This window comes from Amphiprion ocellaris, chromosome 13 (genome assembly GCF_022539595.1).
Source record: "Amphiprion ocellaris isolate individual 3 ecotype Okinawa chromosome 13, ASM2253959v1, whole genome shotgun sequence".
Taxonomy (NCBI): Eukaryota; Metazoa; Chordata; class Actinopteri; family Pomacentridae; genus Amphiprion; species Amphiprion ocellaris.
Genome location: NC_072778.1, coordinates 18,328,666 through 18,343,622, shown reverse-complemented (window position 1 = coordinate 18,343,622; position 14,957 = coordinate 18,328,666). Strand labels below are relative to the sequence as shown.

General features: G+C 40.1%; 1 protein-coding gene across 1 annotated transcript in view; it reads right to left on the bottom strand.

Annotated features, from left to right (window-relative positions):
• LOC111575950 (Kv channel-interacting protein 1) overlaps positions 1–14,736 on the bottom strand; it is a 44,367-nt gene extending 29,631 nt beyond the window's left edge. The window contains exon 1 of the mRNA XM_055016347.1: positions 14,390–14,736. Coding sequence (XP_054872322.1) covers positions 14,390–14,477 — 88 coding nt within the window. The 5' untranslated portion in view covers positions 14,478–14,736. The remainder of the gene's footprint in view (positions 1–14,389) is intronic.
• Between the last annotated feature and the right edge of the window lie 221 nt (positions 14,737–14,957).

Sequence of the window (14,957 nt, the reverse complement as noted above, 5' to 3'; positions counted from 1 at the left end):
TTGATAAATGTATTTGTCATTTAAAAAAAAAAATAACAGTGTCCGTAAAAGCTACGGTGTAGTTTGCAAACTAATGAGCTGGAGGGGTGAAAAAAATATTATATTTTCATAAACTGAGACAGCTGGTAGCTTCTTTTTCCTGCCAATCAGTAGTATTTTTGAAGTGAACCGACAATGTTTTTCTGTCATACACTAGAGACTGTGATTTGTAATACTTTCGTAAACAATGCCATCCTGTCGATAGTTGCATCAGAACAAAGAATGCACAAATGTATCAGAGGACATGGACTAATTACATATTTTAGTTGCTTCATTTGGATTATTGGACTCACTTGAATCTCCAGATCCCAGAATGCAAAAATCTCTCAGAGGAAAAACCTCCTGGAACCCGTGAATGATTTTATTACTAACCTAAAAGATCCAATCTTAAACCCAAGCAGCTAAAAACTGAAGACCAAAGTCGGCTGTTCGAGGTTCACTCTTGAACCTGGGAGCTTACATCAGTCTCTCAGCAGCTTTTTCTCAGGTGTTATCGAGCGACATTAGCTGTTCACAAGTAAAGGCAGGAAAACTGGGCTATAACAGCTGTGGTGAGAACAACATCGCTGGGGTAGAAAACACATCGTGTAAGAAAGTGAAAGAGAACTGGACACCAATGACATCAGCTGTCTGCGAACATCAGACTAAAACAGGTCATGACTTCGACTGGAAAGAGGTCGCAGTCATCAAACAAGAGTGAGTGGATGCAGGGAGACAGATCAAGGATTTACATTCAAAGTCAAAGAGCGTTTTAAATCTCACCCACTATGGCAACCACCTGATATCACGAGACAGAAAATCATTCCTGAGGTGATGTGAAGATATTACAATGTGTGATCTTTGCCAAACATGGCAGTGCGGTAATGCAAAACTGATCTACGAAATAAAGAAAGATAAGATAAGATAAGATAAGATAAGATAAGATAAGATAAGATAAGATAAGATAAGATAAGATAAGATAAGATAAGATAAGATAAGATAAGATAAGATAAGATATACTTAATTGATCACACAGTTAGGAAAGTCCCCCATTACAACAGCTGAAAAAGACATGGGCATAAGGGCATTATAAGAATATATTAAAAATACAGTGCAAAAATTGCAGAGAAACAATCTTATAGACATAAGATGAAATTTTAACCCTCGTGTTGTCCTGCGGGTCAAAATTGACCCGTTTTAAAGTTTGAAAATGTGGAAAAAATATATATATTTTCACAGTGAAACTTCTGATGTCAACATTTTTGGGAAATCTTTTGGTGGAAAAACATTTTTTGGTGGAAAAAAAAGAAATGTTAAAAATGTTTCTTAAGAACATTCACATAAAAATCAACCATCCATCCACCCCAACCTCCTCCATCTCTAGACTTAATGGTGCTAAAACATAGTCATGCATCGTTGCAGCAGACAGACAGAAGTTGTAATTTCTATGGCTACAAAAGGGATTTGCCCCTCAAATGTAAACAAGTGTCTTTAGTCATTTGTTAAAATAACTAATGCTGCCATATTCCCTGAAAAATCCCCAGAAAGAATAAATGTGTACTAATTACAGGGAATATAGAGACATAGTACTGAGTATATTATTTATTTCTAGAAGAATTTCCTTGAGGCAATTGTTCCATTTCAGCTCAGGTAAATAACTATTCATTTTCCATTCAGTTTTAGAAATATTATTCTTTATATATGCTGATTTTTTGCATGTTTTGCTGACCTTGACATTTTATCACATATATCCAGTTATGCTTAAATCATCACCATTATTGAATAGTTTCTAAGTCACAAAGTAATTGAGGCATTAACGTTCTGGCGCTTTAAACAAGGAAACCAAAATAGCTCTGTAGACTTGCAGTGGGAGTGCAATAACACTAACAGCAACAGGTTCATCACATTAGGCCGAGAGCCAAACTCTTCCAAGACATTAAGCCTGACATCATCTGTGCTGCTACTCAGGCCTGTCCAGGGTGCTGTGGATCATTCTGAGTGCCAGCCAACCTCTTTCTCATCATTTATTAACCATTACACAACAGACCATTTACAGGACTGAGATGGCTGTCTGGATGAATGAATGGAGGGGAAAGAAGAAAAAACTATGAGGTTAGACTGTGAAGCTGAAAGGTAGGAAGCGTCTGACAGCAGAGAAAGAAGGTGTTGACAAGCACAGAAAGTGGCGAACAGGCAGGGAATATTAAATTCACTGGTTAGTTGCTGTCCGGTCTTATTAGATGAAGACTGAATGGAATCTGTCATGGTGATGACCACAGGAGGAGACGACAGCAATGAGAGCAGGGAGGCATAGAGGGAAGGAAAGAGGGAGCAGGAGAAAGAAATGAGACCGAGGGAAATAAATGTAGAAAGGGAGAGCGAGATGGGAAATTTTGGAGAGCAAGATGGATATTTTAGGGAAGGGATGACGGAGTCGATGAAGGGTAACAGCTGAGGAGGGAAAAAGGGAGAAAGACAAATAGAAAGAGTACAAGGATTGAAGGGTGAAAACTGCACCTGGCCACTAACAGGCTCAGTGACGTCTGAGTCATCAGAACAAACAGATTGATTTACTGAAGTAAGGAGCAAAGGAGACAAGCTCAACGATCCTTCCAGACATGGGAATGAGGTGTAACACCGCTGAGAGCAGCCAATTCCTGCTGCAGAGAGTCAATCACATGTCGGTTTTCCTCTAACAAAGCCAAGCATGTGTTGGTAGCTCCAGCACAGACTGAAAACCAAGCTGTGCAATGAGGCTCGATCACAATCAGTGTGCAACAAGTGAGCAAACATCGCCAAGATCATTTTGGTTTCGAGCATCAGTGCTTAAAGGATCATTTCACCCAAATTACAAAAAGAAATTACTTCTATTAGGATCAAGCCATGCAGAGAGTCTTGGTTGGCTTGGCTTTAAGATGCCCATCTCGAACTGTGCAATGGAAATGAGAGAAATTTCATTTGTGTTGATAACTTTGAAAATTAAGCACATTCAGCGGGACTATTTCTTTTGTATGAAGCCGAAACATTTAGCGAAGTAATTAGTTAGTCAATCAAAGAAAATTAAATGACAACAGTTTTGAAGATTACTCTGTTAAACCGGCCGAAAAGAACTTTTGTCTCCCCCTTCAGGCAGTGAAAGTAATTTTTAAAACTTTGCTTGCAATTGATTGCTTTCTTTTTTTAGACTCTAATCGCTCCTCTCAAGGCCAAGTTGTTTTTTATCTTGGACTCAAGGTTTTTCCAGTACAAGTGCAGCCATATTCCTAGTTACTGTGGTCTACTCTGTCTCTGCTGTTATGGTTCTGGCAAACCAGTCGCTGCCGGCTGATGTAAAACGCATCGCTTTCAGTGTACAACCATAGAAATTGTGCCACAATAACCAAATTTAAAACCCCAGTATACTCTGAAATATAAATATCTAGCTTGTGCTGATATGCTGAATGAGCAGAACTCATTTGTATGTATGTAATATACATTCATTTACATGTAGAAGTCTTACGCTGCAGTTTAGAGTCACATATGTAGTGCAGCAAATCCACTTTTTTCACCTCAATTATTGATGGTTTCCTAGTGCTCCACAACTGCAATATAATTATCTTTTGATATGGACTGTTGCAGGAAGCAAAGAATCTGGATCTGCTTAAGAGGCTGTAATCTGTCTTTTTATAAAAAGGACGGATTGCATGCTGGTGCAGTATGTGAAAGGTTGTTTATGGTGATAACTCACAGAGAAGTAACACCAGTTCACTTCAGCTCTACTGAGCGTTCAAGCAAGTTTGGTTTTAATGCTCGATTTGTTCACGCTCATTGCTTTCATTAGGGTCCTTTTCACCTCAAGAAGCTTTAAAATCCCACTACACACATGTTCTTTAGCACCTGGCTGAAAAACAAAGTCACTGACTAAATGACACTGGTGAAGGAAATATGCACATCATTTACTCAAGAAAAAGTACTCACACTACAAAGTAAAACAAGTTTTTTTGTTGCTGTTGACATTACAAATGAAAGTCCTACACTGAAAATGGTACTTAAAACTGTGCAAGTATGACCAGGCAAATGTGTCTATATTGGCAGACACAACAGTCCAAACATCCAAATTATACAAATAAAATGAACAAAATTATTGAACAGAAAAGAAACAAATAATCTCATTAGAGATTTGACATTTGAGATTAGACATTTGTGGTATTTCTGCTTGAAAAAGTAACCTCAAGCTTTATCAAAATAGTTGTATTTTAATTTTACAATTTACGATTTACACTTTCATTTAGCAGACGCTATCCAAAGCCATGTACATCTGAGAGTAGAGTAGAATTTTCTTTCACTTGACAAGTTTATCAACTAAATATTTCAGCTCTATGTATTTATACTGGCAGGTAGATACATTTACAACAAAACAGGTAATTTTATAAGGAAGTCAAATATTTTGTATGCAATAACTTTTAATCTGCATATTTAGAATCTAATAAGTAAATGCAGCAAAGCACATAAGTAAATTTATTGGACCTAAATCACTCACACCATTTCCCCACCCCCCCATTACCATTGATAACACCACCCTATCTCCTTCTGCTCACATCCGCAACCTCGGTGTGATATTTGACAGCAACCTCACTTTTGAACCCCACATTAATCAGATCACCAAAACTGCCTATTTCCATCTCCGCAACATCGCCCGTCTCCGCCCCTTCCTCTCCTTCTCAGCCGCTGAAACCCTCATTCATGCCTTCGTCACTTCCCGCCTTGACTACTGCAATAGCATTCTCTTCGGCTCCACCTCCAAAGTTCTCAATAAACTTCAACTCATTCAAAACTCTGCTGCCCGACTCCTCACCCGAACCTGTTCTCACGACCATATCACCCCCGTCCTGCAGAACCTCCATTGGCTCCCCATTTCACACCGCATCCAGTACAAACTGCTTCTCCTCACCTTCAAGTCCATCCATAATCTTGCCCCCTCTTACCTTACCGATTTGCTCCTCCCCTACACCCCCCCCAGGAATCTCCGCTCCTCCCACACAAACCTCCTTTCCATCCCGCACAGGACCAGCCGGCGACATTGGGGGGACAGAGCCTTCGCCATTGCCGCCCCCACACTCTGGAACTCACTCCCCCATGCCCTCCGTGACTGCACCAACCTCACCACATTTAAATCCCTTTTAAAGACTCACCTTTTTAGATCTGCTTTCCTTAAGTGATTCTGTATTTTATCTTGAACTTGTTTACTATCTACTGATTTTAATTAACAGTTTTGTTTTATCTTATTGTATTTTATGTACAGCGTCTTTGAGTTTTTGGAAAAGCGCTTTATAAATAAAATTTATTATTATTATTAAATGTACTTACATTACACTACAGCTAGATAATAAACATGGGGATGCATTTAGCAGCTAAAGAGGCAGATATTTCCCTCAGGCGCTGGTGGAGACCAAACACAGAGCTAAAGGAGAGTGAATATTGGACTTAGACTAGCCAGGTGGGCAGAAACATGACTCCACACCACAGTCATAGTCTCAGATGCAAAGATGAGACAACCAGCATGTCGTAAAATCCTACAAATATGGTCCCTTCTGGCTCCATAAAACCAAGATGATGATGTCCAAAATGCTAACTTAACAACTTAAACAAAAGTCCACAAACCATGTGTGACATCAACGTGGCTATTTTCACTTCTGGCACACCTGCACCAAAACTGTTCTGTATTTATTACTGCCCCCTGAGGACAATGTGAGCCCCATGAATCATGGCATCGTCATCTTGGAACTATGCCATTCATGCCATCAGGGAAGAAAAACTCCACTGATGGAAAGACCTGGTCATTCAGTATATTCAGGGAGTCAGCTGACCTCATTCTTTGGGAACATAATGTTGCTGAACCTGACCAACCCCAGATCATAACCCTAACCCCCACAGGCTTGTAGGTACTAGCCATGATGAGTGCATCACTTCATCTGCCTCTATTCTTACCCTGATGCACCTATCACTTTGGAACAGGGTAAGTCTGGATTCAACAGACCACATGACCGACCACATTTGTTCCTTGAAGATGATAGTTCACCACTATCCATCAGGTTTTAATAATGTGTTGGACGGTTCTTAACCTGATTTTAGTAGTTTCATAAATCTCCTATGTTGTTTTCTTTGCTTGATGCAGGCCAATAATTTGACCCTCCTGAAACAGATTAACATCCTTTCCATGACCACAGGATATGTCTTCTGACATGGTTGTTTAAGAAATGAGAAGCTCCTCACTGCATCAGCTAGGGTTAAATAAGTTGTTGCGGCTGAAATATATTCATCACTGCAGTAACTATTCAATGGAAGGCTCTTATCTATTTGTTTAGTTAAATCCAGGTGGCAACTTTTTTTTGGGCCAGTGTAGTTCTTAAATGACCTATGAGGACCAGAACTCTGTTTTGGACCTTTGAGTTGTGTCCATCCATCATTGTGCATCATGGCTCCATGTAGAAATTAATTTCCAGAGCAAACAAAAAGTCTGATTGTGAAACTTCAGAAAAATTGAGAAGGAATTACTGTTAGGTTGGCGATCATCTCAAAATCTGTGAAAACACAGTTGCCAAAGTAATCAGGAGGTATAGAACAAGCCATAGTATCAAAAATCAGAGCCACAGTTGCCATCATCCTAAAATGACACCATGGACAGTGAGTTACTTGTACAGTCTGACCCTGAAAAACAGACTTGGCACAATAGCTAACAATGGAAATTAGAACTTCTGTGACAGTGTGAAGGACAATGCATAACATCAATCTCTACAGATGGAGTCCAAGGAAGAACCCCTTGTTTGCTTTTTTGGCACAAAATTGCAATATGAAACATTGCTTAAGAACATGAAAATAGGCCTGATGGTTTTTAGGGGCATGTTTTACTTTTGGTCAGATGAAGTCCAGCATGTTTGGGGTGCACCTGCCCAGGACTACCACAGTGAATGCATCATCCTGACTGTGAAGCACAGGTGGTGTGAGCGTGAAGATATGGAGTGCATGAATGCAAAGTGGTGTTGAGAGATAACATTTATAGCCTTTGGATATATCAAAATACTGGCTGAAAAGTTGTCTCCTAGTCTCACAAGCTTGGCAGAAGATGAATACACTCCTATGACAATGATTCAAAACACACTGCCAAAACACAAGTTTCTAAAGAAGAACGATGGGAAAACTATGATCTGACCAATCATGTTGCTTCACTAGATCCTAACACAACACCTTCAGGGTATTTTAAAGAGAGACGTAGAGCATCACAAGGTATCCAGCAAAGAGAAGCTAAGAAATATTGTTTCTGAAGAATGGAATCTCTCCAGACATTTGTGCAACACTGATATCCTCAATGGCAACAAGGATTGGGTCTGTCATCAGAAATATAGTTGGACATACAAAGTACTGAAAAATCGTAAGATCTGAACCTCAGTAATGACAAAAGAACTGATTTGCTGCATTGAGTTCCTACTGTAGGACCTGTATTTGTAGTGCAATAAATCTAAACTGCTAGTTTTTAATTTGACACAGGAGCGAACAACACTACTGTTCAACTTAAATCCAATTATATATCGATGATACAATTTAGAATCGTCCGAATTTTAAGTGGTGTTGCACAGGAGTGTGCTCCCTGTTTTTGCATACTGCTTTTGTTTATGTGAATCTGGTCCGCTTAGCATTAAATATCCCTGAGTTATGTCAAAAGTTGGAGAAATTAAACAAAGACTGTGTGTGGATTAAGTGAGAAAAATTGCTTCTTAAAACAATGCTCAGAATAAGATAGCTGGTGGCTAGTTGTCTCACAGACGAATAATAATATTGCACTATTTAACAGAACAGGCTCCTATGTCTGTGAGTCAACACAGTCTCCAGTGTCTCTCCATGACAACAGTCTTCTCTCCTCAAGGCCATGGCTGATGTTTTTCTGTCCCTCAGTGAATCTCTCAGAAAGATTCACTGCTGTACGCTGCCCACAAACTTTATGTCGCCTGTCAAAATGTGAAAAACACACCACCATCCAACCCACTGCCTCTGGCTGATGTGCAGATGACACATTTCGCGGAGCTCTATAAACTCTCGTCAGCTGGAGGTGAACTTGCACAGGACCTCAACCAGTGTGAGTCACACTAACACGAAGCTGTTTATCTGTTCATTCCTGAGCTTGTTTGAAATATTTACTGCTTCTTTTGCCATAAATGTTTTACAGACAGCATCACCTTGCCTGTGGGTGCTACTGTACTGAAGTCCTGTTACCCTCCGCCTGCTACTATTCCTGGACACAGATAGCACATGACACACCAGTGTTTCCTTCTTCGAAAGTGCAATTTACATTTTTGTTAACAGCAGCTGAGTCCTTATTTCTTTACCTTGTGAGCACCCCAGTGGTTTGTGTGATCTGAATACAAACACCTCTATTGACTCCCCCCCTCTGTGTGTCCCTTTTTCTTCCCCCCTCAGCAGATGAAAGTGATGGAAGTGTTAATTGTATGCAGCTTGGGGATTGATGACAGTGTTGTCGGGGGAGAAAGTGGCATCTCCTGCTCACGGAGCCCTTTCCATATGAATTATTATGCAGTATATTTTGTATTAAACATTTGCTGTGTCCCCCCTGGCACATTAAAAGTGATATGACAGCATTTTGGAGCTAAGCAGCAGACACACACACACAGATGCAGAGCGCACACACCAGAGATATCACACACACACCAATATAGACATCAAAGCAAGTGTGCACCAACATGCACACGTGTTTACTTATGTGCGCAAAGAGTGCAATCATATAGTCATCCTTGCTTTGTGTTCTCATTTCCCACCTACCCTACTCTACCTCCTCTACTTGGAATACAAACGTGCAGCCAAGTCCCCCTGACTCAAAGCAATGGGGGACCTGAAGCAAATATTTGATGGAAGAAAAAAAAGAAGCTGCTGAATATTTCATTAAGCGCTTATGAGGAACACCACAGATCTGACCTGTTGTGGTTGATGACAGTGAAGCCTCAATTTGAAAACCCATCTCATGGTCTGTCATTCATCAGGCATCAGAGGAGGAACCTGCTTCATCAGCAAAGCCCTTTGAGAGGATGAATATTCAAAGGTTCAGTCGGTTAAGACTTAGCTTCACTCCTGCTCTAACCTGCTCTGACAACGAGGAAATGTGTGGTTACAGTGATCTTGAGGAAAAACGAAGAGTAACCTGACGCCCTCTGCTGTGCAGTTGGAGAATCACAAATGTGGAGGGAAGATTTAATTTAAACATGTGAGCATTATTTGCACAGAATAAATACATACATAAAACCCTTTATGAGACAACTGTTGTTGTTTATGACACGACAGCGGGAGCCATTTTTAATGAGGACAGCAAAATTTAGGACAAGAAATCATCTTATGTTGCTGTAAGTTGTCATCAATGAAGGAATTTGCTTTTTTTCTCCCTTTGGAAATGAAGACTTTCTGCTGAGGCTGTAATCAGACAGGAAAGAGAAGAAGGATGATTAACACTGCATGTTCCTCATATTCCCAACAGAAGACCGCTTTGAAGGCTAGGAAGAGTCAGCGTAGTTAAAGTTTCTTGTTTTATGCAAGAATTTTCTCCATTCTCTTATTTGCAAAGAACATCCAGGGGCAAACATAGAAAAGTTAGTTTTTGGAGATATTTTTGGTTAATTAAATAGTGTGAGAGAAGAAAAAATGAAAAACTATGAGAAAGAGAGCTGATAGGATGCAATGCAGGTCATAAGTTGAACTCAAACTATGAATCTGAAATGCAAGTAGCTGCAGGCTCTCTTGGTGTATTCTGGCTGAAAAAACAAAGGGATGGTTCAGTAGCATTTTCTGTGTTTTGCTGTGGATTTTCCAACAGTTGGAGTTTCGCTTGCTGATGGCTGCCTGAAAGTGCCACTACATGTGCCCACAGCACCACAGGGTGCACATCTCTACATCCAGGCAGGTCAGTTATGTATGCCAGTGAGAAGCACCAGAGGCCAGACTGCATGGAAAGGATAAGGGAAATCATGCAGGCTGTTTAACGCCTGGCACCGCTTGACAGGATGTTTACAGGGTTTTCAGAGATGACGGGAAGCTGAAGAGAAGCTGAGGGCTAAGGCAGTGCCGAAAGTGACAGACAGTCAGAGATGAACCAAGAGGAAAACCAAAGTGATGAAAGGGATTTGGTCTAATCAGCCTGCAGCAAAAAGCAGAGAGCAGAGCTCTCTTGAAGCCTAAAGCCTCCAGACTGAGATTTCTCCAGCAAGCAAATCAGAAATTCAGCAAGTATGGTTGTTGTTTTTTAAAGATTATTTACTGAATTTGTTAGCTTTAATAATGTACAGTCAGGACAGACTGACAGGAAGCATGAAGGATGAAGGGCTCTGGTTACTATGAGACATCTCAAATGATGAGATGTCTCATAAATCACAGATACTTTATTGCTTTAGACTGCAAACCCAAGCAACCTTAATAAGATTTTTTTCAGCATGATCTTTGAAATTGAACCTTCAGAATGCTATGCAGTGACTTACATGAATTTCCTCTATCCTGAACCAAACCTTGAACCAAGTCTTCAAACTAAAATTGAATGATTTACATTATGAGGATTTGCTTTTTGGCCCCATGTAAACAGATTTATGTTACCACATCAAAGGTAACGGTTACAAGTACACATATGTATGTGTACACACACAAATAGCAATTACTGCCATTACAACAGAACAGTTGAAAACAATGTCACATGCTTTTAAGATAGAAGCTAATTGCATCCACTCTTTCTGCAGTGCACAAACAATTTGATGTCAAAAGAATAACATCAAAGCATTTTCTACTAATACTACAATAATTTCTATATTTTTAAATCTATGTATTTTGCCATCACAGTTAAATAAATATTTGTATATTTGGCCAGTACATTTTTAAAAACATTTTCATCTTACATTTGGTGCCACACATTTTAAGTTCCTTGCTTTGCACGGTGAACTATTTAAACTCACCACAGAAATATACAGATTTTCCTATACATTACCCATTGTTTCTTAAAAATTCCTCTCACCTCATTTAAAAGGAATTTAGATTTGAGACATTTTTAAGCACTTAATAGTAATTTAATTTGTCTTTAACCTTACACATGATTTGTGCTGTTTTAAGATCTTCTTAGAAGGCTAAAGTGACTTTGATAGGCCGAAGTCTAAATAAGCTGTTATATTTACAGCTCTTATAGGCTTATCTCATAGAATTCTAAGTATAATTTAGTTGGTAAGAAAACTGATTCAATTGCTGTGTAACTCCAGTCTCATTTAGGCAAAAAGTTTTCCTGTAAACAAGCTCATTTTGAAGTTAGTGACAGTTCTACCTGGCTGTCTATCGTGGAAGTCTCATTAAAATGTAAATTACACATTTGCAAGTTTATTTTATTCAGTTCTGAATCTTTCTTTCCTCTCATGGCACATTTTCATACTACAGAATAAAAAAAAAACATCATATTTGTGCTATGAATTTCAATAAGAGAAACAGGATGAGTGAACATCAAAAGTGTAAATCTGACATTTTAGTGAGTTTTACGGCCACTAGTTTGCTGATGGTTGATGTCAACCAATCTTAAGTTTGGTAAATGTGGATGTTTTCATTTATTTAACATGTATTTTCTCACAGCTGCCAGCAGAGGTCAATGCTGTTCTGACAGTCTTCACAGAGCTGAACCCCTTGAGAATACCTGTATTTACATTTCCCTTCAGCACATCTAGTACAGAAACCTTTAGTTTTTCTGCTTCACCAGCCATGCAGCTACTGAGATAAAACTCCTGTTGCTACTGACAGAAGAGCAGCAAAACTATTCTTTCACTGTAAGTCATAACAGTGGCTTTTAAACCGGCTGAAAATGCTGACTGCTAAAGGTCATGTGCAAAAAAAGAGTCACAATTTACAGTGAAGTGTTGACAATGCAAGCGAGTCTCTGGGCTACTGAAAGTACTGACTCTAATTAACCTCTGAGGTCAGCATCACTCAGAAGAGAAAGATTTAGAGGCTGTGCTGTGAGTAGATGGACAGATAGATGCATGGATGGATGATTGGATCAATATTTTTAAATTGGCAGACATTGATATATTGTACTTACTTAAAAATGGCCATGCAGAAACCCTGAAGGGATAGTTCATTCATATTCAATATTTAGAGTGAATAAACTGTATTCTGATCTTTGAAAGCACAGGACAACAAACAGTGCATTGAAGATGAGAAATGGCAGCAGAGGTTGCATCACTAGTTCTTTTTAGTTGAGGAACTAAAAAAGCAGGAACACTCAGAGTAGGAGTCCTCCTAAATCTGTGAAATTTCAAAGATGTGGCTGTTTATCAGATAGAAGAGGTGTTATTGAAAGAAACATTCCATTATGAGAAGTGTAGGATCCAGGATTTTGGAGGTGTGTCTCCAAGCTAAAACTGCTTCTCTGATTTTAACAATCTTTTTTGATCTGTCTCCAAGGAGTCCTCGAACTTTGGAAGTGCAGCGCTGGCTTGCTGGAGCACTCCTTTAAAAGTACAGTGTTTAAGCAACACAAGCTGCTGCACTCTCTCTTCATTTTTAAAGACTCTGTGGCTCTGTAGCAGTTTTGTCATTTGACCTTCATCAGTTTTCTGCAAAACTGATCTATAGAAAAACAAAATATTACGACAGCAGACACCATTAAGCACCATTAGAAAAACCAAACCAAATGAAACTACATTAGAGTCTCTTTCCATTCACACCAAATGGATTCATAACTGTCCAGTTTAAAACTATCCAGTTCCTGATACAGACAGTGTCTGAAAGTGCTATGAAATGGACCAGAGCACTCAGTAAAAGCTCAAGAAAGAAGAAAAAAAAATCTTCAAAATAAATGGTTCCAATAACACACTGTTTTATTAAATAACAATTAGTATTTCCACAGTTTCTCTTTATTGATTGAAAAAAGAGAACACAGAGCAATTTGTCATTATACCCAATTAACGCAACGTCCCAAATTGAACCGGAATGAGTTGTAAACACAATCCATAAAAGTACAACACTGTAATAGCTCTCTAAGAAGCTGGTACGTGTGTGTGTGTGTGTGTGTGTGTGTGTGTGTGTGTGTGTACGTGTATGTGTGTGTCTTCGGCTTTATGACCGTTGTCTAATCAGACGTAGCTCTTGCTCCCACAGGAGCTCTGAAAAAGAGCAGATGCCGTCCTGTAAGTGCATGTGTGTTGCTGATATTTTGCAGAACCAGATCTCTTGGTCCTGCAGCTCATTTCCTTGTTGTCTGTGTAGGTGTGTTACTGCCCCTATGTTTGCACTGTGTGCATTTTATACATACATGTGCATGCGTATAGGTTCTTGAATGTGTTTCATGATGTATTTCTTCTGACTTTATGTCCATGTTTACTGCTGCTTCCTCTTTTGAATTTGTCTGAGTTGATCTTCTAAAGAGTCATTCGTTACGCAACCAAACCTCAGCAGCAGCTCCTTCGTGACGTTATGAGTGTGTGAGACCTCGGGGGCAACTCAGCCCACTGTGGCTGAATGCTTGAACCATCCACAAACATGTGTGTGAGAGTGTGTGTGCATCCGCATTTGCCTTTGTGTAACTACTGTATGTGTGTGACTGACTTCTTTGATGTTTCCCATCCCTCTAGACAAAATGTCAAATGGCTCACAGAGTGTTATACTGTAAGTGTGTGTGTATGTTTGTGTATGTGTGTGTGTGTGCCTTCAGGCAGCTGGTGTGCAGTTTAAGGCTTCTGAGGCATGGCTTTGTGTGTGTTACCCTGCACTACTACCATGGTTGAAGAGTAAAAGCACCAGAATAAGATTTAAAACGCACCACTTTAAAGTTGCACGTACGCACAAAAAATGCAGGACATTCACGTAGAGGCATCAAAACATGCTCACACATGCGATAACAGCTAATGAATCACAATAGTAAAACCTTGCTCTTTCTCTCGGCACCGTGTGTGTGTACAGCTCCTCTTCCCTGCTGCCACACCAACACGTTTTATTACTCACATTCATCACAAGAGCACAGCCACACCACACACTCTGCTCTATATCAACTTTATCTTTCCTCTCTATTAGCTCCTTACTCCCTTCATCTCTGTCTCCTTCACTCCTCCCTCTGGAGAACATACTGAATAGAACGAGGTCAACTGCAGACAAGAGGACAGTAAAGAAAAGAGTTGTAGAGCTCCAGATGAAAGACGACGGGTATTGAACTTTCACTTCTGCTTATGTGACACATAAATGTAAATTTGTGGGCTTGACTGCAACAGTATTATTGTTGACAGCACACTGGATGTACCAACTTCAAACACACATCTTGCACTTGCACTAAAACTAATATAGAATCCATTAAGCTCATATTCAAGCACTTACATACCTTTATTGAGGGTCCCAGTGACCAGTTTGTGCAGAGACAATGCAAACTTGACAAGTCCCTGTTTGCAGCGCTTGGCACAGCCCGCCATCCTGACGGTGACCCGGGACGCAGAGGGCTGAGCAGGGCCAGAGCAGGACCGGGGTTTCCAGGATCCACGTCAGCAGCGGCAGCAGCTGTGGCAGAACTCTCAGAGCAAAGTGGCAATCAATACAACTTCTTCTGGTGCAGTGTGCGACTCCAACACCGGCGAAAGAAGCACAGGAGGGAGGACGCTCTTCTTAGTGTGACGCCTTTCGTCCTGCTCAGCTGGAGGGGGAAAAGAGAAACGGTGATCGCCCTCTGTTTTCCCTCCTCTCCCTCCCCCACTCCACCTCCGCCTTCTCCGTCCCACCTCTGAATGTGTCCAAATTAGTGACTGCTTCAGAGTGAGATGTGCATGTAGGGAGAATGAGGATAAAGAGAGAGAGAGAGAAAGAGAAGATGTCCAAGAAATAAATTCACTGTCCAAGTAAGACAGCTTGTCAAGAGAGGCTCTTACAGTCCAAGTTTCCAAAAAACTTCCTTTCAA